Source organism: Rhinichthys klamathensis, unplaced genomic scaffold (assembly GCF_029890125.1).
Source record: "Rhinichthys klamathensis goyatoka isolate OS25496 unplaced genomic scaffold, OSU_Roscu_1.1 h1tg000209l_1, whole genome shotgun sequence".
NCBI classification, from domain to species: Eukaryota; Metazoa; Chordata; class Actinopteri; order Cypriniformes; family Leuciscidae; genus Rhinichthys; species Rhinichthys klamathensis.
In genome coordinates, this window is record NW_026606734.1 from 358,894 (window position 1) to 384,856 (window position 25,963).

The 25,963-nt window shown below is 38.2% G+C and overlaps 2 protein-coding genes, 1 long non-coding RNA gene and 1 pseudogene across 3 annotated transcripts in view; 1 reads left to right on the forward strand and 3 right to left on the reverse strand.

Moving 5' to 3' along the window:
* The window catches only part of LOC130096926 (uncharacterized), a 41,245-nt gene extending 17,914 nt beyond the window's left edge, over window positions 1–23,331 (forward strand). Inside the window, exons 3-4 of the long non-coding RNA XR_008808242.1 lie at window positions 17,356–17,496; window positions 23,194–23,331. This is a non-coding gene — a long non-coding RNA (uncharacterized LOC130096926). The remainder of the gene's footprint in view (window positions 1–17,355; window positions 17,497–23,193) is intronic.
* LOC130096918 (myosin-7) overlaps window positions 1–23,380 on the reverse strand; it is a 41,337-nt gene extending 17,957 nt beyond the window's left edge. Inside the window, exon 1 of the mRNA XM_056263610.1 lies at window positions 23,180–23,380. Coding sequence (XP_056119585.1) covers window positions 23,180–23,380 — 201 coding nt within the window. The remainder of the gene's footprint in view (window positions 1–23,179) is intronic.
* LOC130096922 (myosin-7-like) lies at window positions 1,502–6,284 on the reverse strand (annotated as a pseudogene).
* LOC130096924 (myosin-7-like) lies at window positions 10,861–23,072 on the reverse strand. The gene is made up of 36 exons (XM_056263617.1): window positions 22,936–23,072; window positions 22,700–22,856; window positions 20,884–20,911; window positions 20,693–20,795; window positions 20,499–20,591; window positions 20,356–20,419; window positions 20,168–20,266; window positions 19,971–20,074; window positions 19,702–19,840; window positions 19,490–19,608; window positions 19,076–19,225; window positions 18,815–18,985; window positions 17,835–18,144; window positions 17,674–17,750; window positions 17,333–17,538; window positions 16,964–17,087; window positions 16,563–16,699; window positions 16,236–16,491; window positions 15,885–16,127; window positions 15,627–15,803; window positions 15,402–15,547; window positions 15,216–15,306; window positions 14,748–15,137; window positions 14,499–14,625; window positions 14,278–14,396; window positions 13,895–14,091; window positions 13,584–13,767; window positions 13,338–13,503; window positions 13,102–13,226; window positions 12,663–12,971; window positions 12,374–12,577; window positions 11,980–12,276; window positions 11,722–11,826; window positions 11,541–11,636; window positions 11,322–11,456; window positions 10,861–10,999 (listed from the first exon to the last, which is right to left on the reverse strand). Exons 1-36 carry the CDS (start codon window positions 22,942–22,944, stop codon window positions 10,979–10,981), a joined length of 5,478 nt encoding a protein of 1,825 aa, XP_056119592.1. The 5' UTR covers window positions 22,945–23,072; the 3' UTR covers window positions 10,861–10,978.
* Window positions 23,381–25,963: the final 2,583 nt, after the last annotated feature.

Sequence of the window (25,963 nt, forward strand, 5' to 3'; positions counted from 1 at the left end):
AAAGTTAAAGATTTTGCAGATAACCAGTCATGTTTGCTTCACCTTGTTTTCACCATCACAGTAAAAACTATCAGCAAGAGATTCAGCCGTTAAGGCTTTTTATAACATGAATCCTATATGGTATCATTTAAAGCGGCAGCATAGTTGGTTTCCTCCTCCTCACCTGTCCATTCTCAGCTGTTCAGGGTTGACTCCACCTTTAATCATCTGTCCATCATTGACCTGCTCATTACCTTGAATTACATCTACAATTTCCAGCACAGATATACAGTTCTTTTGGCCTAAATTACCTAGATAAGTAAAGTTAAAAAAGTGTCAAAAGGTTTTTCAGATGCAAGGAACCTCAGAGTTCATCTGTTTAATGTGTGAAATGAGTTGCAAATCATCTAAAGCATTTGTTTTCCCATGTATTATTATTATTTTTTTGTAATATGTGATTCTGTCTTTCATTCAGTGCTTTGAATCATTCAATCTATAAGTGTTGACATAACATAACATACATTTTGAGATGTCCATGAAGACCCTTGAGTTGCTTCTGGGCTTCTGATGCCTGTCTGTTAGCCTGGCTGAGCTGAATCTCCATCTTATTGAGGTCTCCCTCCAATGGTGGACTTCTGATAGAGGCCAACAACAGCCTCATTAAGAGAGTCCTTGTTCTTCACCAGCCAGTTATTGATGTTGTAATCCACAGTGCCAGCGTAGTGAACCAGGGAGAAATGGGCCTCTGGTTTACCCTTGACAATCCTGGGCTTCTGGAAGTTGTTTGATTTCCCCAAATGGTTGTCATAAAGCTTAGCTTTAAATGTTGTTAAAAAAAATTCTATTGCATATGTCCTGCAGCTTCCTTCAATAGAAGAAATTTGTACCAAACCATTTCATGGGTCTTTAAGAATGCAATACAATTAGGGTTGGGATCACTTCTGTGATCATTTAAATATTTGTAACACAGAATAATGTGTTTTTATGGTTATGTGAACAGTATGTTATGAAGGGATGTTAATCATGAAGTAGTCTTCACCTGCTGGACACTCTGTCCCTTGGTGACCCACTCATTTCCTACTTTGACTCTTGGGTGGCACAGAGCCTTGATGAGATCAGCAGAGTTCAGGCCCATCAGATAAGATAATTTATCATCATCTGTTGCCAAAAATAGAATTAGAATAGAATAGTTGATGGTAATGATTCTTCTATGTGTGCTCAGGCACACTTACTCAATTACTTGAGCATTGAAGAGCACACAAACATGTTGGCAATGCTGCCCTGCAAAATTTTATCAAAAAAATAGCTTCACTGCTGAAAAGCTACATTATAGTTCTCAGTATTGATGTGGTAATGTCGCTATTTTTGTTTCAGTTTTAGTAGAGAGATGCTGCACAGACACAGGAAATTCACACATGCACAATCATCTCTGTCTGATTCAGAACAGGCAGAATTCTATATCTAATGACCATGGTATAATCAACGGCCAGGTGTGCTTCTTGTCAGGTGGTTCTTTGCCTTCATGAAATTAAATATTTCAATGCCCTTGTGTGTCATGTCAGCATTTGTCCTAATACTGGCCCTCAGTCCCATCAGCCTCGGCCTGTTCCTCTCTTTGCTTCTGCTTGAACTTCATGTTGCCGTAGTGCATGATGGCGCCAACCAGCTTGTAGATGCTGTTCTTCTCCACTTGGGTGAAGCCCAACACATCGAACGCTTCCTGGAGAAAATGTACAGTGTCTCTAATAATCTATTGCATGGCATGGCATGTTATACAGACTTCAGCTCTAAACCTTGTGAAGCCAGTATCTACAAATTTATGGTTGTTTTGGATAACGCACATCTGTAGCCATCAGCTCATCAGCATCATAGAGGCCACTTGTGTCTCTCCTTGGGAGATGTAGGCGTAATCGTAAGGATTTGCTGTGATCAGCAGCATCTCTGAGAGGATAAAAAGATGTTTAAAAAAATACATCTTAATACAAGTACAATATTATTTCTCATCACTTGTGATTTTGCTTACCCAGAAGTTCTGGTTTCTTCTGAGATAGGATCTGGTAGAAGATGTGATAGTCTATCTGTGACATGGGATTTCTCTAACAGATCTATTTTGTAGAAATGTAAAAGTTAAGCTTTTTCATTCAGCTCATTCATCTTTAAGAATGAGAAAAGTTAGAAAGGATTTATCAAAGATTTTTCTTGTCAAAGATTCTCAATGTCAGCAAAAGCTGGCTTTCCACCAGCAGAAAAATGAATGCGGATGAACTTGCCCTGTTTAAAAACCAACAGCCATCAATGTAATTTCATTTGGGTAAATAAAAACCAGCATATTTTGAAAATGGAGGCAGATAAAGCTCACAAAGCAAGATGAGTTGTCGTTCCTGATGGTCTTAGATTCCCCAAAAGCCTCCAGAGCAGGATTACACTGGATGATTTGATCCTCCAGAGTACCCTAATAAAACAGACATATATAGACTGAAAAACAGAGCAGAGAATTGTGTGTTTTAGCTGGTTATGTTATAGTAAAAATGTATGTTAGAATTGTACCCTTAAAGCATAAACTAACTTAATTCATGTAATTAGTTACTTTATACCCCTTTTCAATGCGTAGGTCTCTGAGGTAAAATCGTTGTAACATGGATCTGTTGCTAACTTCTTATCACTGGTGTCCTCCTTGCCACTACCAGCAGTAATGCTGGCAAAGTAATGCTGGCAAATGACTTTCTTGGTGTTCAGTCTTTCCAGCACCAGATTCTTCACTATCAACACAAATCAGTCTTAGAAATTTATGAAGAATTTGTAAAAAAGAACAAATAAAGTCAAACCACATAGACTGGTTTTCTCTGTAATAGTAATGACCATTAAATAATTTCCACTAGTTATTGACTTATAGCCTGTGCTGTTTTTTTAACCCTTAGGGGTCGACTAACGGTCCGGCACGTTTTGCTAAAATACTCTGTCATTTATGGTCATACAGAAAAAATAAATATGAAAAAATAAACTGTAAAAGGTCTTTTGTATGCGTCCACTTACAATCAAACCAAAGCATTGTGCTTTTGTAAAATAAAGAAAATAAACAGGGTGTGCTTTCTGCCTCTCCGTCTCCGTTTCTCTAAACAAACAAAACTCAGCGAATATTTGTCACACAGACATGAGCAATATATCTTTATAAACATTTAAGTGTCTACTTTTAAATTATCTAATTCAAAACGAAAACAAATATTCTCTGTTTAAGTAATCTGTATGAAATGAACGGGAGGTCCAGTTTCTCAAGCCAGTGCTCATTATTTCTAATGTGACCACATCGACTCACGCAAAAGCGATTCACATGCTAATCGTCCAAGTGAAGGAACGCAAACCTGTTAACGCCCCTCATCACCTCAAAACAAAGCAGAAAACTTCATCATTCCTCTAATTGTCATCGAGTTTGGATTTACTTCAGAAAAATAATGCGATTTGCAGATAAGATTTTAAGGTAAGAAATGTATCCTCACTTATATAAGTGAGCCTGTTATTGCATAAACTTCACATTGTACTAGTTGAACTGTTGCTAAACTAAAATTTATGAAATTGATGGAAACCTGTTGAAATATGAAATATAGACAGGAAGGCAACCTTTAAATGCTAAAGTATGTTTTATGCTCTATAAAACACAGCATGATATAAAAGTAGGCTAGTATGAGTGTTTACACTAACCGGATGAATATTACAAAGTTTAGACCCGTGTTTACAGTTAAATATCGTGTTCGTGGATATCTGCTTAAACGTAGATGTTTATAATGTGGTAACAATAATGTTTTCATAGTGAAGAGCGGCTCTATCGCTTCAGTAAACGTTCTGCACGCGCTGTGAGTTTGGGTCACTTGTGCTGTGCATTTGAAAAGTAAAACGCGCCAAACATTAAGCTACATGTTTTTTCTCCATCTCATTTCATAACGTCTGAAAACATTTGAAGTAACATAATGATAATCCATATTTTTCTCTAGTGTAGAGTTCCTTTCTAATGATTGAAAGTTATAGGCCACCTGCATTCCCCCCCCCCCCCCCCCCCCCCCCCCCCTCCCCCAAAAAAATGTGTTTTCTGTAAAGTAAAAATAATTATTATTGTTATTTGTGGTGAGCAGGACGAGGACGTCTCTCACGGCCCTCGGCCTCGTCCTGGTCCTGCTCGCCACATTATTATTTTATTCAGCCCTACAAGTATATGCCTACAAGATGTTGTTCCAAACCAAAAAAATCACAATTCGATTTGGGACCAGATGCCACTGATGAGTCCTGCTGACTTGAACATGGTAAAATGAAAAAGCAAACCACTTGAAAAAGACAGGTATGTTGAACAGGAACTGTTTCAGGAATGGCACAAAGGTGTGTGTGCGAGTCTCTCTGTTTAGATCAGTGCGCTCAATAATGTGGATTTTTGTCCTTCGTTATGTATCTTTGGATTATGTTGTAAATAAATCCAAACAATCAAAAAGCTATTCTTTTAATCTCCTCATTCTTTGTGGAAGCACCCTCACAGTCCCACCTGATATGGCCATTGAGGGAGGGTCTTTCTCTTCCCAGGTGTGAAACACATCAATATTCATGATGATTCACACCCTCCTCGCATATAGCTTTCTTAAACAAATCATGTCTTACAAATTTTAAAGCAATATATTGTTTTATCTGAATGAGTGGGCTGGATGGTTTTCACATAGTTTTTATGCAAAAATTCTAGGCTACATGATTCAGTATTTAAAAGTCTTGTGAACAAATAATCAGTATAGATTTTATGGCCTTATTTCAGTGACTAAAAAATGTTGTTTTTTCACAAACCACGCATAAACGTAATTTTCTCAAAACTACTAACTTTTACATACATGCTGCTGACATATTGTAGCAGAGTTTGTGCTGAATACAGTGTAATAAGACTTTAGCCATGAAAATGTTACAAGTAACAGAAATAAGCACAAATGTCAGAACACCTCCAGGACCCAGAAAACACCTCAGAGCCCAGAGGGTTAAAGGCATGGTTGTATATAAAATAATTAAAGAATTGTCAAGAAGACGCACCTGACAGCATGTACTGATATCCGGCAACAACGACTTCCTGGTTGTACACTGGCAGCCACTTGTAGGGGTTGTAGGAAGGTGAACATCGCCATGTCCTCAATTTTATCAAACTTTAGTGTTTTGGGCCTCCAGACGCTCCTTGTATGATTTCCTGAGGAACGAAGCAGCAGCTCCAAACTCCGCCATCTGAGCATCCCCCATTTTTCACCTAGTCTGCTGTTTGTTAGTGTTTGCAAACAGTTTACTATATGAGATATTATTAATAGGAGCATGTTATATATAGGAGCATGTTTGGACACTTAAGACACAAAAACAACAAGATAATTAACACATTTTTAAGACACAACACAATGGCATTTTCAAGCAAAAATAAAAATGGTTCTGTTTAAAACAAGAATATAGTGTAATCTAGTTTGTAGTTTGAGGAATGTGTTGATAGTTAATGTGATTTTCTACAGTGCAAACTTGAGAAGATTTCATACATCCTTTGAAAATCACCAAAATATCAGCTGATTTGAACACATTGAGCAAAAATGTGTGAAAATAAAGGATCTCAACGCATTCTCACCCCAAGGCGTCACTAAAATGACAATTTTGACCATGCTTCAATATTCGACGCTTTAGGCACCCTTTAGCGTCAGTTACATGACGCGATCCTAGGGCGTCATCTTACTGACGCTTTACCTAAGCGTCAGTTAGATGACGCGGGTAGGTTTAGGTCTGGGGTAGGGTTAGGATTAGATAGCGTCATCTAACTGACGTTAAAGGTAAAGCGTCAGTAAGATGACGCCCTAGGATCGCGTCATGTAACTGACGCTAAAGGGTGCCTAAAGCGTCGAATATTGAAGCATGGTCAAAATGATTCCCAAGGCGTCAGTTTCATGACGCCTAGGGATGAGAATGGGCTGAGGATCTTGCAGCATTCGAAGCATGGCAGGCACATACAATGCAACATTTATAAGTGTGGCTTAAGTGTATAAATAATGTAAGACTGTACTGTATATGGTAATACAGTAGGATTTCTAATAAATTGATAACTCGTATGAGATTAGTCTACTGCAGTCAGTGATGTTGAGTGTTTGTCAGGGTCACTTACCTTTGCAGTTCAACTCCTCTGACACTGATGGTTTACTGTCCTAGAGTCAAACTATTAATAATAATTTATTAGTCAAACAATTAATAACTATTAATTCAATATCTAATATTCTTCTACTATATGTTACAATATACTTAATAATGAGCAAAAGTGCAACTTGAAAAACATGTTTGAAAACATCTCTCTGTGCCTAAGAGGTAATATACTATACACCATAAGATCAGGGATTCATAAAGTATGAGGTGTCCCTGAAGGCTTACCGTTTGATGATATGATAGAAAACCTGTCTAGGGCCATAGACTCTCCACCCTTTTTATATTGTAAGTGGTCCTCTAAATATGGTTGCAGGAATTTTCTGAAGCATGTCAGTGTCTGCGTTTGGTTAGGATGCATATGGGCTGGGTGTCTGCTAGAGGCAGGTGTATGTTTATTTTGAATAAGGTATAATTCATGCGGGTAAGGATAGATGTACTTTCATTCAACTTATTTATGCTTCTAAATTAGTCAAAAATGGTGTAAAAAAAAACCAACAAAACTGGTGTAATGCAAAGGAAACTGGAAAGTTGCTGAAATCACAATCCTGCTGCTTTTTACCATTGTGTTAACCTTTTAACCAATCCCAATCATAACTATTTTTTATTTATTTATATTGTCTGATAACTGAAAAAAGGAGAATGTTTTTTACACCAGTAAACAGCTGTTGGCTCAGAGAAAATGCATCTCATTGTTTGCATCAACTGATCTGTTCCTTGCTCAAGGACAAGCCAAGTGTCATTTCAGTCTGTCCATCAAAGATGCTTTATATCCATTCGAGCAACTGAATCCGTAAGGGCCAAGGTCAGTTTACAGTTGGTGGGATCGCTTCACTCAGGCCTTCATCGCTGACACGCCATTGTTCCTTTGCCTTCACACTTGAGGACAAAGATAACCTGTGAAATTCTTGCTGGGTGATTCTAAATGATTGAGGAGAACAGCTTGTGTGATCTCTGAAACCAGCATCCATTTATGTATTTCTCCAGCAGGCCGATCTCACTGAGTATATTAATGTACCTCTCCTCAATGTGAACTTAATATTCATCAAAGGAACTGTTTTTAATTTGTCCAGTTTGGCAGACTATTCTTACTTTTTTTATATCAGCAGATAACCAGGTTATGTAGAACATAGGTCACATTTTCAAACTGAATTGTTGATGTGTTCGGCTGCACAGTGTTGTCCGCTGAGTTCGGAAACAAAGGCCTTAAAGTGTAAAGCCTCTACAATAAGTTCATCCTCAGTCACATTTCACAATACAGTGTCAATTGTAAAAAACATATAACACCTCTGTTCACCCTGAGTTGCTTATATAAATGAATAGTTCACTAAAAAAAAGAAAGAAACTTCCATCATCACTTACCCTCATCTCGTTCCGAGACCTGTATGCATTTCATCCTTCTGTGGAAAACAAAAGAGAATGCTGTATTTAGAAGAATACTGGCGTACAAACAGCATTGGACCTCATTGACTTTAATTTTATTTTATTAAAAACACACTGACAAAATATGTAGAAAAAAAACATTTTGAACCACAGGTTGAATGATGAGTGAATTAAAATGTTTGGGTGAATGATTGATTCAACTGAACTTGAGGTACCAATATTCTAATAACATTACTTTTATGCTACTAGACCTTTTTTTTTTTTAACCTAAAATACTAAACTGTATCATCAACCCTTTGTAGAAATGCAACAACTACGTGCACAACGCACCATGAACTTCGTGCAACGTCTGCATCGATGCATATGGAGGAGGTCTGTGTCTAGCTGTCAGTCGTCCTCTTACAACATTGTTTCCTTCCCATTGTCCTTGAGTACAAAGATAACCCTGTGAAATTCCTACTGAGTCTCTGACGAATTGGAAGCAACTGATGAGGGACATTGAGAACACATAAAGCGGATGCCCTATCAAGTGGTACATGTTGGCACCCTTGCAAGCCGTATACATTCTACTTATGTTACATGTCCAATTGAGGCAAAACGATGCTGTTCACAAGACAAGTGTTTATTATTACCCAACGTTCGACCCCGTATTGAGTTAAAAGACAGAGAAGAAATAGTCATTGTTGTTTTCTTGGCATGAACATTTGTTCTTTTAGAATAATAAACAAATCTAAGTTCTTTATGCAAATAAAACAAAATCATTCCTGTTGTTGATATACAATGTTCATCTGTTATTCTCTTCATGCATCTGTTGCTGGAGGTCTGAAGGGGTCAACTAACTGTTAGGACCATTTGTTAACCAAAAGGGTGAAAGTTTAAGATGCTGCTTCATTTATTTTAATTCAGAGTCTTGAGATGTCAAGGATTTATTATCTCCGGACTTAGCAATATATCTTAAAATATCTCAAGCACATTGTTCTGTGGTTTAAGGTTGCAGGATGGTTGGTTGCTCTGTGAATGTTTGAGAAGCTCCTCCCTATATTCAGCTGTTCGACTCCACCTCTAGCACTGGCCTGTTCTTCACATTTAATACTAGGTTTTACCAGTGTACACGGTTCTCTTTATGCAATCAGAGATCAGCCTTGCAATCAGTGACTCTTCAACACATTTCCATTGTTTAATTTAGCAGTTTTTATTTGGAACTGTTGAATACATTTTTAATTTGTTTTGCAGGTCTCAAGTCTCATGCACTCGAGAGGAACAAGGACATTTGATGCAGGTGAGACAGCTGAAATAAAGAAATTCTGTTGTATTATCGTATCAAATATTTTAGTTTTTATCTTGAACATTGGCTGTAGATGTTAAAAATGATTTTTCACAATAATTTTCATTGTGGAGGATGTTTAGAAGAACCTTCTTACTGCAGAACGTGCACTCAGGGGAAGACACTATAACTCCCATTGATCTACCAAAGAAGGTCTTGGGTTTCATTCACACTTGAAAGAATAAATAATGTGGTAGGTGTTTTTTTTTTTACTTGTAAAATAAGATGTGGCAAATGTTAATCTGTATTCTATTAAATGATATACATATGACAAGGTTTTATTATAAATTATGAAGTCGTACTGGCTATAAAAGCTTGCAAGTTTTAACAAATTGGAAATTAACTTTTGCACATTAATCACATGCACTGAATTAAAATAGTAGTGCAAATTAATGACTAATTATATTCAAATGAAAAATTCATACTACACACTACAGAAAGTTGAGATCTGAAGAATTTGCATATAAATAACATGCATGTATAATTAGGGCTAGTCAACTAGTAGTCATTCATTTAAGCCATAAGTTGACTAATTGCACGTTTATATTAATTTAATTACTTGAATATTTAATCTATTCCGCACTCAAGCACACACATAAAGCTTGCTACAAAGAACTGGCAAAAGTAATGATTATGAATGTGTCTGAAAAACAGTGAGGAGACATTTTAATTATTTAATAATAAAATAGTGTTTTCTGAGTCAGTGTTCGGCTGCAAAGATGAAGTTGATGATGCTGACGACATATCCGCAGTATAGTGAACACGTCTATAGAGAGAAATGCAACTTTCATACGGATAACATAATCAGATAGGTTTTTTTTTTAAAGTAGACATTTCAAGCTTTCAATAGATATATTTCTCATGTCTGTGAGGCAAGTAGCTTATATACTGAGTTTGGTTCATTTTTGTGACGCGCTCCAGTTCACGGAGACCAAGACAGCAAAAAGTGCACCCTGTTTGTTTTCTTTATTTTACTAAAGCATAACATTTTGTTGTTATTGTGAGTTTACATAAATAAAAGTAGACCCTTTACAGTTTCAAATTGATTTGAGATATCATCTGCATGACCAAAGATTTCCTCTGTTATCAGGAAAAATGCAAGTGATCGCACCGGCACCTCCTTCTCATGCAGTTAGAGTGCTAACACTTTAGCTTCCACACTCGGCACAAACACTTGGATATACGGCTAATAATAGCGCACATTTATCTAGATTAACGTTAGAGCGAGCGGCCATGTAAAGTTGATACTACATACATGATATTTGTTTCAAATGATAAATGATAAGCCATATTTGAAGTCAATGGATGATAGGCGAACGTTTGGATTTCCTGCCTGACATAAGCCTGGTGAAACAAAAAAACCTAAAAACAGTTTATTCTAGCTTCATGCATTCATTTTAATCAACATTTGAATGTGTGTGTGTGTGTGTGTGTGTGTGTGTGTGTGTGTGTGTGTGTGTGTGTGTGTGTGTGTGTGTGTGTGTGTGTGTGTGTGTGTGTGTGTGTGTGTGTGTGTGTGTGTGTGTGTGTGTGTGTGTGTGTGTGTTTAATAATAAAAGCAAAATTAAAAAAAGACTACATCCAAATCAGATTCAGAAAGATGATCAAATCATATATGGAGTAGATTGGGTCCATCAATCTCAAAGTTTGCACAGTCCTATAGCTCATCCTGGGTCGACATTTCATTCAGTAACGTTTGGCAGTTTTGATTTATATGCTGTTTAATGTTTGATTATCACATTATTTTACATGTGCATAAGCAATGCTTCTATCGCTTCTTTCTGCTTCTTTTTCTCTAGTGTTTTGATCCAGAAATTCTCTACTCTTTCAGAAGATGTCTAATAGCAGAATATGTCTAAAAATTAATCTGGTCACTGAAAAACAAACTGGGAAAATTTGCAAAGATAAAAGATTTCTGTACTTGTAAAAAGTGCCTGCCAAACATCAAATAACTGTTTAAATAATTGTTTTCAAATATGACAAAGACCACAAGAAAAGTTTCATTTGCAATCTTTATTCTACAGAACTACAGGTAATGAAGTCAAGAAGCACAGATTCAAACCAAACAAGCCTTTCAGAAAGATTTCAGAAAGACTTCAGAAAGTAAGAGCTTCACTCTTCATCGTGCCCTTTCTGTGAGAGGAAGAGAAAAGGAAAAGAAATGTGTTTGAAAGGTATATTTGTTATTTGATTTTAACTTTTGCAATACATCAAAACTTAGACTCACTCATGGAGAAAGCGATAAGCACAAAACGCTTTAGGTCATTCTCTTTTAACTAATTTTACAGTTCATCTGGCATCACTGAAAGGTAAAGGCTTTAGAAACTCATATTTACAAAATGGTCTCTAACCCTTTCACCATTCAAAGTAAAACATTACCCTTTGCTTCATTGAGCCTTCTTAAACTCTATGATAATAAGCAGATAAAATACTGTGTTAAACTGAGTTAAGTTACCTTGGATCCTGTATCCCGGCTCTTGGCTCTCAGCTTGTTGACCTGAGATTCAGCAATATCAGCCCTCTCCTCTGCCTCATCCAGCTCATGCTGTATCTTACGGAACTTGCCCAGATTAACATTGGACTGTTCCTCCTGATTAAATCAAAAGGTTGTTGGCATAAACAATATACAAAACAGTATATATACAGTACAGGAATGTACAGGCAATAAACTTACAGCCTCTTCAGTGGATCTCTTGTAGGATTTGACCTTCAGCTGGAGTTTGTCCACCAGGTCTTGAAGACGAGCCAGATTCTTACGGTCTTCCTCAGTCTGTTAATAAACTTTTGATTATTTTTGGTCTGGGTGGTTTGAAGAGGGTAATATTGGGGGATATTGTATTGAACAGAGAAATAACCTGGTAGGTGAGCTCCTTGATGCGTCTCTCATATTTACGGATCCCTTTCACAGACTCGCTCGCCTTTCTCTGTTCTATCTCCACCTCATTTTCCAAATCCCTCACCTACCGAAACCAAAAATTATTTCAAATTGATCAGTTCTCTAGAAAACTATTGATCTCTGAATCCAAGTAACTAATCTTTGTGACTAATCTTTACAAAAGTAATGCATTTTAAATGGAAAATGCATTATTAAGAACTGAGTTTCATAAACTAACCCTAGCTTCCAGTTTCTGGACCTGCTTCTTGCCTCCCTTCATGGCGATCTGCTCAGCTTCATCCAGACGGTGCTGCAGGTCCTTGATGGTCTGCTCCATGTTCTTCTTCATGCGCTCCAGATGAGCACTGGTGTCCTGCTCCTTCTTCAGCTCCTCTGCCATCATGGCAGCATCAGTGATGGCCTTCTTGGCTTTTTCCTCAGCATTCCTGCACTCCTGCACTGCCTCCTCAACCTCAGTCTGAAGCTGAGTATTATCTCCCTCCAGCTTCTTCTTCTGATTCAGCAGGCTGGTGTTCTGAACATGAACAATATGGACATTCATGTAGTCTAGTTGATATTGATACTAAGGATGGGTTTAAAGGTTTTATTTGTCTAATGCAGATGTGTCATACCTGAGAATGCAGGAGCTGAACTCTCTCACTGACATCCAGCAGTTCCTGCTCAGCCAGTTTCCTTCCTCTCTCAGTTTGTTCCAGCAGGGATCTCAGCTCATCTAGTTCAGCCTGCAGCAGATTGTTGCGTCTCTCCACAATGGCGATGTTCTCTTTGAGATCATCATTACCACGGAGAGCGTCATCTAGTTGCATTTGGGCATCCTGTAAAATTAAACTTTTACAGATTAAAAGACAGCAAAACTATGTTCACCTAATCATAATATCTTAATTTGAAGTTTCGTCATACTTTGAGATGTCCATGAAGACCCTTGAGTTGCTTCTGGGCTTCTGATGCCTGTCTGTTAGCCTGGCTGAGCTGAATCTCCATCTCATTGAGGTCTCCCTCCATCTTCTTCTTCAGTCTGAGAGCTTCATTCCTGCTGCGAGTCTCTGATTCCAGTGAGCTCTGCAGGGTATCCACCATTCTCTGCTGGTTCCTCTTGGCCTGCTCCATCTCTTCATCTTTCTCCGTCAGCTTACGTTCAATATCAGCTTTGACCTGATTGAACTCCAGCTGAGCTCTAAGAATCTTTCCTTCCTCGTGTTCAAGGGAGCCCTGACCAATTAAAAAAATACTTAGCCATTAGAAAGTACAGTAAGTTTGATTGGGCAGCAAATGTATTCTTGCTGGTGTATAACTAGAAAAACTAGACCTACTACATCTATACATAACACAATCAATTTACCTCAGCCTCTTCCAGGGCTGCTTGAATTTCAGTTTTCTCCTGCTCCAACTGCTTACGAATTTTCTCTAGTTCATGTATGTTTTTTCCACTCTCGGCAATTTGTTCAGTGAGATCAGCAATCTCCTCTGTTTGGTAGGAAAAGTAATACTGGTTAATATATCTAAGAAAGTGAAGAGAAATAAAAAAGGTTTTTGAAATTTATGTGAATGTCCAGATGACTAATAAATCAAGGGCACCTTGGAGGTTCTTGTTTTCTCTCTTCATAGTTTCCAAATGATCCAGAGACTCCTCATAAGAGTTCTTCAGTTTGAATAGTTCAGTACTCAGAGATCTGGCTTCCTTCTGGGAGCTTTCCAACTCGCTCTGAGACTCCTCATATTTCTGCTTCCATTCAGCTAGGACCTGTTGATAGAATCCGACTTTGATTAGATACAATGGAGCTGAATGAACACAAAGATGAATTATAAGTGTGTTTTATTCACCTTGTCAAAGTTTCTTTGCTTCTTGTCCAGAGCAGCAGCAGCAGCATTGGATCTCTCCACATCCACCATGAGATCTTCAATCTCAGTCTGCAGCCTGTGCTTGGTCTTCTCCAGAGAGGAGCATTTAGCATTAACAGCTTCCACAGCTTCTTCTGCATCTTGCAGACGCTGAGCAAGTTTTTTCCTTCATGAATAAACAGATTTTGTTCCAAAATAACTTAGTGGAGCTTTTACAAATTCTTGGCTTACTGAACAGTCAGATGTTTGTATGGTATGCTACATGGGAAACCCAAATATTTCCTGATTCTTACTTTGCTTCCTCCAGCTCCTCAGTCCTCTGGATGGCATCAGTTTCATACTTGGTTCTCCACTGAGCCACTTCAGTGTTTGCCTTGGACAGACTACGCTGCAGCTCAGCCTTGGCTTCTTGCTCCTCTTCATATTGCTCCCTCAGCAGATCAGCATCATGACGAGCAGACTGAACTGCATGGGCCAGAGCATTCTTAGCCTGTCAAATATTTACAATTAATGTTTTCTGTTAATGGGAATGTCCCTTTCAGGCAGGTGGGTTTGAATCCCACTGCTCCTAGAAGATCTTATTGGGTGATCGGGTAGTGTTGTGGTTTAGGTGTATGACTGCTACACTGTGTTACTCTAACCTTGTGGGTTCAAGTACCAACATTGGTTGCAATACCTTGATTTCCTCCTCTAGTTGTCTCTTTAGGTCTTCAATCTGCTGGGTGTAGGACTGCTTGCCTCTTGTTAGCTGAGAGACCAATGAATCCTTTTCTTCCAGCTGTCTAGAAAGCTCCCCTAGATAGAAGTATAACCAGTACATTACATAAAGTAGTGTGTGGTCTTGATAATTAGTCTAACAATGCACAGAATAAAGTAATACCTCATCAGAATACATACCATTTTCGGTTTGCAACCTAGCTTTTTGCATGGTAAAATCATTGATGCTGCGTTGTCCTTCTTCATATTTTGTTCTGTATTCTGACATCTGGTCCTCAAGAGTCCTGCACATTTTCTCCAAGTTCGCCTGGATAGATATTATATAATTAATGAATATGAAATAAACCATAAAGAACATGTGATTCTAAAGAACATCTGAGGTGAAGAAAAACAATTAAAAATGCTAACATGGAAACAAGAATTCATCACCTTGGACTTGGCAAGCTGCTCCATGTTGGAGACCACATCGTCCAGTTCCAGTCTGAGTTCACTCTTCTCTTTCTCCAGCTTCTGCTTCACTCTCTGGAGGTTGTCAATCTGCTCCCCCAGATCAGCCACACTGTCTGCATGTTTCTTCCTCAGTGTAGCTGCAGTGGACTCATGTTGCAGAGTGGACTCTTCAAGGTCTCTGCGCAGTTTCTGGAACTCAGCTTCACGTTTCTTGTTCATCTCAATCTGGGCAGCAGTGGCTCCACCAGCCTCCTCCAACCTCTCACTGATGTCCTCCAGTTCTCTGGACAGATCAGCTCTCTGTTTCTCAACTTTAGCACGGGCAGCTCTCTCAGCCTCCAGCTCTTCCTCAAGCTCTTCAATTCGGGCCTGGTAATGTGAGGAAAACCAAAGTTGAATTAGATAGAATTCCTAATTGTCTACATTTTTAAGAATCATAAATTTTACCTGCAACTCCTTCAGTTTTTTCTGGAGTTGGGCTGCCATTGCCTGCTCATCTTCAATCCTGCTACTGAGCTGGCTGATCTCAAAATCTTTCCTGTGTTGCAGAACATATTTGATTAATAGTATTAATAAGGATTCAGATTGTGAGCTGTATTGTTAAATAAATATTTTCCCCTCTGGAAAACACACTTTTTAATCCTCTCTTCCATTTGCTGTTTGTCATTTTCCAGGTCCATCACGCTCTCTTGGGTCAACTTTAAGTCTCCCTCGAGCTTCCTCTTTGCCCTCTCCAGATCCATACGAAGCTTCTTTTCCTGTTCCAGGGAACCCTCAAGCTGGAAGGACAATATTTTGTCCAGCATTGTAAATGTCACCTTTTTCATTTACAATAGAAATGTTAAGAATACTTCTTACATCATCCACTTGTTGCTCCAGCTTGGCTTTGGCTTTGGTGAGTGTGTTGACTTTGTCTTCCTCACTCTGGAGGTCATCCAGTGTTTGCTGATGGGCCTCCTGAAGAGCTTTCTTCTCTTTGGTCAGCTTAGCGATGATCTCATCCAAAGCTGCCATCTCTTCTGTCAGGTTTTTAACCTGTAGAAATGTGTTATTGTATCAAGGGAATCTTAACTCACCATTCTAGCATCAATAACAGGCTCAGTGCTGAAAACTGACCTTGTTCTCAGTGGCATGTTTCTCTTTCTCTACTTTGGCCAGAGTGAGCTCAAGATCATCAATGTCCTTCTTGAGCTCAGAACATTCATCCTCCAGCTTTCGTTTCTTTGCAGTCAGCTCAGAATTCATTTCCTCTTCATCCTCCAGCCTTTCAGTCAGCTCTTTGACTTTGGCCTCAAGCTGGATCTTGCTCTTGATCAGACCCTCACATCTCTCCTCAGCATCACAAAGATTATCTTGCTCCTGTTTACAGGTACAAAAAATGATGTATATTTATTTTAACGTCTTTGTATAATTAAATCAAAAGTATAGTTTTATTTTATTCATGAATTCATAAAATTATAAACTTGCAGCTTGGACTTGGAGTTGCAGGTCATTCTTCTCTTGGAGAAGAGAAACCATCTTTTCCTCAAGCTCCTTTCTGCGGGCTTCAGATTTGGCATAAGCCTCCTTCAACTTCAGGAATTCTTCCTTCATGTTGGCCATTTCTTTCTCCGACTCAGCAGATCTCAGCAGTGGTTTGATCTTGAAGTAGAGCTTCATCCAGGGCCAATTCTTGACACCCATGAAGGCACGTACATTCCACTGGATCACAAGCAAGGCATCTCTGCAAAATAAAACTGTTCTTTTTGTCTCTTTTTATGATGCAGTGACAGATTTAAATGCCCACCCAGTTACCTTCGTTCAACAAGCTTCTGGAATTCAAGTCTTGCGAGAAGACCACGTGATCTAGCTTGAATATTGGTGATGATGAGAGCAAGACGGTCGTCTCTCATTTCTTCAAGTGTACCCAGTAGACCAGCCTTGAAGAACACCTTAAAAATAATTTATTTTAGTGACCTATGATAAATAGATAGACATAACAGGCAATCTATCAAAGGCATCCGTGCACAAACAAATAAAGCAATGCTGCAAGTGCCCCTGAGACATGGTACACTTTTTAGGGATGTCAGCCTTCTAATAGATTGCTTTTAGTTGTCTCAGCACATTAATGTGGGATAGGATAACATTTTAAAACTGGGAGGAAAAAATACACAGAATTACACAATCTACAAGCAATTACCAATTAGCATATATACCTTTGTATGTCCAAATTTGTACTGGTTGTGGTCAATTTCCAAAGACCCCAATAACTTCTCTGCTCCTTTCCTGCTGTCAATGAACTGACCATCTGGGATGGCAGCAGGATTTAGGATGCGGTATCTGTTGTTGAATATTTAAAACATAAAGAGTTTAAATAGTGTCGATTTTGCCATTGGCAATATCAATAAATGGATTTTTTTTTTAAGCAAGCTAAATGAGTTAATGGGATTTCATTTTTGTCATTTACACACATTGGTGTAATTTGAAAATGTCAAGTCTCATTGCATAACTTGTGGCTGTTATCACAAGTCAGCAAGTTTTTGACCCGAGTGCGACTCGCATGTCTCGTATTGTAGTGAATGTACCTCTGCTTGAAATCTCCGTACAGGATCCTGTTGGGGAATCCCTTTCTGCAGATCCTGATGCCCTCCAGCACACCGTTACAGCGCAGCTGGTGCATGACCAGAGGATTCTCCATCGCCCCTGGAGTCTTAGTCTCATTGGGGATGATGCACCGCACAAAGTGAGGGTGAGTTGACCTTAAGTTGGTCATCAGCTTGTTCAGGTTCTCCTGTGGATAGATATTATCCATGACTCTGGCCATATATGTATTTTAGGTTATGCTATTCAAAGAAATTAAGAAACCAAGCTATATTAAATAAATATTTTCATTATGAATCAATATGAAAGGCACTGTATATGTTACCCTGTGGAGGGCAGACACTGTCTGAAAAGAAGAGCCCTTTTTCTTCTTCTCCTTTCCTTTCCCTCCTCCCTCCGCGGCTGTTGAATAATTGATCATTTTTAAAACGAAACTTGCACTAAATCCTTATTTGTCTCAAGGATCATGTCATCAGCACAACACACCTGAGTCAGCACCAGCATAATTGGCAAACAGATTAGCCAACATTTTCATGGTGGACTTCTGATAGAGGCCAACAACAGTCTCATTAAGAGGGTCCTTGTTCTTCACCAGCCAGTTATTGATGTTGTAATCCACAGTGCCAGCGTAGTGAACCAGGGAGAAATGGGCCTCTGGTTTACCCTTGACAATCCTGGGCTTCTGGAAGTTGTTTGATTTCCCCAAATGGTTGTCATAAAGCTTAGCTTTAAATGTTGCATCACTGGCTTTGGGGAACATGCACTCCTCTTCAAGGATGGACATGATACCCATGGGCTATAGAGAAGGCAACAAAACGAATGTAACTTAAAGCAAAATGGATATCAACTCTTTCCCCACCAGCATTTTCTTTAAAAAGTTGCCAGCTACCGCCAGTAATTTTTATCCTTATTGACAAAAATGTCATGGCCCCCAGAATATTTTGTTGTATGAATATCTGTCAAAAATAAATCTCTCTCGAGTCTCTGCTTTTAAACAAACAAAAATTATTCTAGCTTCATGCATTCTTTTTTTATCAACACTTATATACAATATGTGGGTAATTTTCACTAAAAAAAGCAATATTTTGACCAAAAAGCTGAGAAAATCAGACTTCATCCGGATGGGATTTAGAATGATGATCAAAACGTAGATGGTGTAGATCAGTTCCACCAAAACCCCCAAAGTTTGCACAGTCCTGTACTTCGTCCCGGGTCGACATTTCATTCAGTAACATTAGGCAGTTTTTATTTATATGCTGTTTAATGGTTGATGTTCACATTATTTAACATGTGCATAAGCAATGCTTTTATCGCTTGTTTCTGCTTCTTTTTCACCAGTATTTTGATCCAGAGATTCTTTACTCTTTCAGAAGATGTGAAACAGTGAACACTTCCATCAATGGCAGGGAAAGAGTTAAATAAAGCTTCAAGATTAGATATTCAGAAAAAAGATTTTGTACACCCACCTTTTCAATGAGATCAATGCAAGCCTGCAAGTCCATGCCGAAGTCAATAAACACCCACTCAATGCCCTCCTTCTTGTATTCCTCTTGCTCCAGCACAAACATGTGGTGGTTGAAGAACTGCTGCAACTTCTCATTAGTGAAGTTGATGCACAGCTGCTCAAAGGTGTTGTACTGCAGGTGGAATATATTGTATAACCACGATGGCAAAGTAACAAAGAACCAAAGTTCTTCAACAACAATAACCAGTTGATTTCAGCTTACTTCAAAGATCTCAAATCCAGCAATGTCCAGCACACCTATGAAGTACTGGCGAGGCTGTTTGGTGTCCAGGGATTGGTTGATTCTCACAACCATCCAGAGGAACATCTTCTCATACACTGATTTGGAAAGAGCGCCAACAGCATAGTACACCTGTGCGATAGAGATAATATAGTTCAGTATTACAGAAAATGTATGCTTTTATTGTTAACAGTTAATGATATCATGAAGTAGTCTTCACCTGCTGGACACTCTGTCCCTTGGTGACCCACTCATTTCCTACTTTGACTCTTGGGTGGCACAGAGCCTTGATGAGATCAGCAGAGTTCAGGCCCATCAGATAAGCTGATTTATCAGCATCTGTCATCAATAAAAGAAGATGGTTAACAGTTAATGATATCATGAAGTAGTCTTCACCTGCTGGACACTCTGTCCCTTGGTGACCCACTCATTTCCTACTTTGACTCTTGGGTGGCACAGAGCCTTGATGAGATCAGCAGAGTTCAGGCCCATCAGATAAGCTGATTTATCAGCATCTGTCATCAATAAAAGAAGATGGTTGATGGTAATGAATCTTCTATTAACCACTAACTTTATGCATTATGTCATTATTTTATCCTAATACTGACCCTCAGTCCCATCAGCCTCGGCCTGTTCCTCTCTTTGCTTCTGCTTGAACTTCATGTTGCCGTAGTGCATGACGGAACCAGTCAGCTTGTAGATGCTGTTTTTCTCCTCTTGGGTGAAGCCCAACACATCGAACGCTTCCTACAGCAAATTAATTTAACATGATAAATGTGTCATATTCTTCTTTCTTGTAATTTCAGTAAAAATGAATCTTTAGACGGTAAGATCAAAATGCATTAATGGTAATTTGTAGCTATTTCAGATAACACACGTCAGTGGCCATCAGCTCATCAGCATCAACAATAGAGGCCACTTGTGTCTCTCCTTGAGAGATGAAGGCGTAATCATAAGGGTTTGCTGTGATCAGCAGCATCTCTGAGAGAAAGGACACAGAGCACTAAGACATCATGTTGTAATGCATTTTCAAACTAAAGTATAGATGTTTGGTTGTTAAATTTTTTTGCCCACCTAAAAGTTCTGGTTTCTTCTGAGACAGGATCTGGTAGAAGATGTGGTAGTCTCTCTCAGCTTTGAGCTGGAAAGTCACACGAGACTTCTCCAAAAGGTCTATCACAGAGAACATTTAGTTTAAAATCATTACTATCATGCATTTATTTTCATTATTTTAATATGAAACTAAGCATAAGTGTTCCTACAAGTCTCGATATCTGCAGAAGCGAGTTTGCCATTTGCTGCGAAATGAATGCGGATGAACTTGCCCTGTTCGAAAGGATAAAAATTGTTATGTCTTTTGAAGTAAAAGCTGTATTCAGTTTTCACTGCTATTTCATTCACTCACGAAGCGAGAAGAGTTGTCATTCCTGATGGTCTTGGCATTCCCAAAGGCCTCGAGAGCAGGATTACACTGGATGATTTGATCCTCCAGAGTACCCTAGAAAACACAATATTAGAAACGTGTGTATTGTGAATGACAAATAAAACAAAATGACACTCCAATAATTTTTTGTTTGAATTCAGATCTCCTCTGTTTACCTTCTTTTCACTGGTTTCCTTCTTTGTAGGACTAGCAGCAATGCTGGCAAAGTACTGAATGACTCTCTTTGTGTTCACAGTCTTTCCAGCACCAGATTCTCCACTTGAGGTAGAAAGATAAAATGTTAAGCACCACACAGTTTTTAAAAAAAAAAACTATTATAGAAAGTGTTACACAGATGCAGACTTACGTGATAAGAATAGACTGGTTTTCTCTGTCTGAAATGGGCAATGAAAATATGAAACAATACAGTTACGTTCTAAACAAACTCTATTCTGTTCTGTTTTGAAGCGGTCCTGAAAAACGGGGTAAAAAAAATGAATGCATTTAACTCTTTCCCCGCCATTGATAAGATTTTCCGCCATGGACGAGCAATAGGGCTGTGCGTCTATGATTTATTTGATATTCATTCTGAATCCAATCCGGATGAAGTCTTTGACAAAAACATGATTTTCTTTTATGAAATTTGCACACATCAAGTGTTGATAAAAAAAAGAATGCATGAAGCTAGAATAAAATGTTTTTTGTTCTCTTTTTTTTTTTGCAGAGGCTCTGTTCTTTCTTTTGATGTATTGTGTGTTCAGATATTTATACAACAAAATATTTTGGGGGCCCTGAAAGTTTTGTGAAAAGATTAAATGCTGGTAGTGGTCCGGCAACTTATTTTTTTTTTTTTTTTTTACTCTGGTGGGGAAAGCAACTAACCAAACAATTATGCCTAGTTAGAATAGCAAACTACTTTATGTGCTTTTCAAAATGAGGAAACCACTTCCAATATTTTTCATTAGTGAAGTTAAATGTCATACATCAAACTGTTGTTTCTATGAATCTGTCACTTGATAGAAGCTAGTCAAATTGCATGGGCAAGCTGTGTGACATTCTCAAAAACCTCAAACAAAATGATGCCAAATGAAAAAAAAATACTGTATACAACTTATACAACAACATTACAAACAAGGGTAACGCTTTAGATTACAGCCCGGAAAGTACTGCGTAATTGAAGCGATTTTACAGCGTAACCTTCGGTAATTCTAGTGTACCTATAAAGTACTTACAATATAAGTATAAGGGAACAATATTTTAAGTTTGGGGAATAAAGGGGTAACAACCAGGAGAATTAAAAAAATAATTGATACTGTAAGTATTATAGAACTAAGGGGTACTTATTCTACTATTATGATATAACAATCTTACATTTGGGAGCAATTTAGCAAGAACATACAGCAATGTTACATACACAGTACCTTTTTGAAAAAATGGTGAATAAATTTAAATAAAGTAATCTTTTTAACAAAAGTGCACTAAAAACAAAAACTATTGCAACTTTTGCTTAAATATTGGGGAAAGATACTCTTGTTTCATGTAGCTTGTTACCCTCTTGTTCCGTGTAGTTACAGGGTGAGTACAATAAAAATGCATACACACAATCTTATATCACTGACTCAGAAACCTTTATTTATTATACAAGCACCACTTACCCTGTAACCACATGAAACAAGATATATTCCCCAGTATTTAAAAATGATGTAAGCACTTTTGCGATCAAAAAAAAAAAAGTGTATGAATGCATAGATGTGTACCCTGTCATTTTTTAAAAGCCTATACAGTATGTATTGGTACACAATTATTACAAAAGGTACGCAGTGTATGTTCTCGCTAAATTGCTCCCAAATGTAAGATTGTTGTATCATAATAGTAGAATAAGTACCCCTTAGTTCTATAATACTTACAGTATAAATTATTTTTTTAATTCTCCTGGTTGTTACCCCTTTATTCCCCAAACTTTACATATTGTTCCCTTATACTTAAATGCAAGTACTTTATAGGTACACTATAATTACAGAAAGTTACACTGTAAATTCCTCTTAATTACACAGTACTTTCCGGGCTGTAATCTAAAGCGTTACCCAAACAAGTTGCAACAAGAATAACATTTACTGTCATTTACTGTGTCCTGAAAACTGAAGTAAAACCACTTGAGAACCACTGGTGTCAAGTAGACGCACCTGACAGCATGTACTGATATCCATTGTCAGAGATGGAGAAGATGTGAGGAGGAGCTTCACTCCTCTTCTTTCCTCTATAGGCAACAACTACTTCCTGGTTGTACACTGGCAGCCACTTGTAGGGGTTCACAGTGACACAGAAGAGCCCAGAGTAGGTCTGTAAGAGATTCACAGAAAGTTTAGATCTGCTCATGCAAGATAAAGAGAACGTGTGAGTGTTTTAAGACTCGACTCACGTAGATCATTCAGGCTGCGTAACGCTCTTTGAGGTTAAACAGCACAGCGGGCTCGTGCAGGAAGGTGAACATCGCCATGTCCTCAATTTTATCGAACTTTGGCGGGTTCTGGGGGTGAACATCAGCCTCCTTCACTGTTACTGTCTGTAAAAGGCACATACTCCAAGAGTTATTACTCACTACTAACATTACTAATGTAGTGAAGGAATAATCAATAATGATCACTTGTTTAACTTGAACCTACTTTGCCTTTTGCAGTCTCGCAGGTGACTTTATCACCGTCCCGACTCACAATGGTTCCTTTCACATACTCCTCCTCAGGATCAGGGACGAAGCATTCTTTCTTCATGTCGAAGGGTCGCGTTTGGGCCTCCAGTCGCTCCCTGTCAGATTTCCTGAGGAACGGAGCAGCAGCTCCAAACTCCTCCATCGCGACATCTCCCATCTTTCACCTCGACTGCTGTTTGTGAGTGTATGCAAACTGATCACTGTATGAGATATAGGAGCATATTTGGACACTTAAGACACAAAAATATAAAAAAATAAAGAAACAATGCCATTTTCACTAAACAAACATTCAAAGCTTTAAAATAGTTTTAATAAAATAGTAACAAGAAAATCTTAACAATAAAAATGCATGCAAAGAAATTGAACTATGCATTAAGGCAGTTTGTTTTCCTTTGGACGCGACAAGTTGAAAGAACATCACAATCTTCTATCATACATATTTCTAAGTGATATTAATCATGCTTCAAGCCACAATCAATCCTTTCACTATTGTTAATGAAGCTGTATTGCTGTTATGATGTTAAACAACTGCACAAATGTCATTATAAAACATGCATTACGACCATGAAACAGTAATATCCGATGCATTACCTCTGACCGCTTCCACCACAGAGAATCAACGCTGCCCTACAAACAATGCATTAACATGAATTCCAAAGTTATCATAACTTCCTTATGATTCAAAATAATCAACTCTTCGGTGACTCTTATGATATTTTGAATTACCTGTTTACAAGTTGTAGGCTTGAGGGAAAGTTAAATGGCTGAAGCTGAATCCTCTCAATAAAGTGTCCTTCCTCTCTTTTATAAAGTGACTATCTATCTAAATAAGGCAGTTGGCAACTTGTTATGCCAAACTGCTATTGTGCTTGGTTTGGCTGATGTAGGGAGGGATAAGCATAGTTTTTCACATAGTCATTCCACCACTGCCAACTACATCTCATAATGGAAAATAATTACTGGGGGACAATTAAAATCACCAACACAAACCTCAACACTTTCTCCAGTAAGTCCGATCTGCTTTTAAAATATGCCAAATCAAGCCAATCTGAAAAACACAACATCATTAGCTTGTGTCGTATCATAAATGGTAGGGCTACAGTAAAAGTGCATACCTCTGTTTGTGTTCTAAACTAACTTTGTCTAATTAAAGTCACAAGCTAATCACCAAATGGGTAAGTAATCCTAATAAAGTAACTTTTGAAATTCAACAATGGTGTTCGCTTGCATTCATTTTCTCCTAATGCATCAACATCGATTTAAAACAAAGCACTATTTCCCATGTTATAAGGACATAAAGACTTGTTTTGACTAATCATGCAACAATAGTAAAATTACTTGCTATTTATGGGATTGTATTTTCAATTACTAAGAACCACACAGAATTAGACATTTCAGTGTTATCACAGTCCCATCACGAGTTCAGATGGGTTGAAGGCCAACGAGCGACAGATGAAATGATTCCTTGCTTCGCTGGCACAGGATCGTCGTCTCATTTGTCCTTGGGTATAAAGATAACCCTGTGAAATTCCTGGAAAGTGACGAGAATGATTGAGAATCAGTAGTTGGGCTGTAGACAGTAGCACATCCATTTATGAAACGCAGTGGAACGTTTCACTGAAAGATAAAAATAAATAAGGGAAGAGTGATGGACCACTGTGTTTTATTGCAGCGGTGAAATGAAAGCAGTGATGGCCTTACTGTGATATTCTGTGCATGCGTCCACTGTCACAAGACAAGCGAGACAAATGGGGTGTCGTCTTTCTGTCGGGTCAAGCGTTTGGTCGCCTGCCCAGTACAGCTGCATATGTGCCCTTGTCATGGAGTAAATCCTCTTAGTTGGTTTTCTCACTCTGGTCTAGTTCACTTGCTGACATTATGAAGATTATAGAAATTAAAAAACATTTTAAATCACTTCAATTAGGGAAGACGTGTTCGTATAAAGGCTATTATTATAACTCATGGTTTGCCAACAGAGAAAGTAAGTTTGTTCGTATGGCAAGTTGTGACCACAAGCTATTATTAGATGTCCTGCCAAGTGAAGACAAGCAAGCAGCAAAGGTCACACGTTAACAAGGTGCAAGTGTTCAACAAGTGTTCATTGTGCATGCCTTCATAACGTCTACAATCACACCCTGAGAGCCTGTTGAAATCTCCAGGCAAGAATCTCATAAGGATGATTAGTCAATTGATCATCAGTATTTACAGTATGAGAGAGGACGAAAGCGGCCAGCTGTCTGAGAACCGTAATGGTAATTCACTAGATCTACAATGCTAAGTTTGTCTCTGAAAGGACTTTATTTATTTATAGTACTGTATGCATTGTCTAATGGGATTCTCAAATGCATTCCTGCACATTTCAGCGAATTATTTTCACGACTTTCATATTTCCAAGGTAATTGATTTTGCAACATTTTATAGACATTTCACTCAAGGCAATTTACTGCTCATGACAAGCTATTCCTATCACTCTGCCATGACTTCAGTAAACAAGGATTTTATGCCTCTTTGAAATCATTTGAAAACTTTAAAGCCTGACATATGGAATAATACAGTGCTTGTTGATTATATTTGATACATCAGGCTTTTATGGCTCATATAGTACGATATAGTGAGAATATGGAGCTCATACTCAAGGTAGAAAAAAACAGAAGAAATATGCAACTTGGTGCAAATGCTGATGTTTATATGCACAAAGACACAAGATGAAATTCTCATTCTTGTAATGTAAATCAATGAG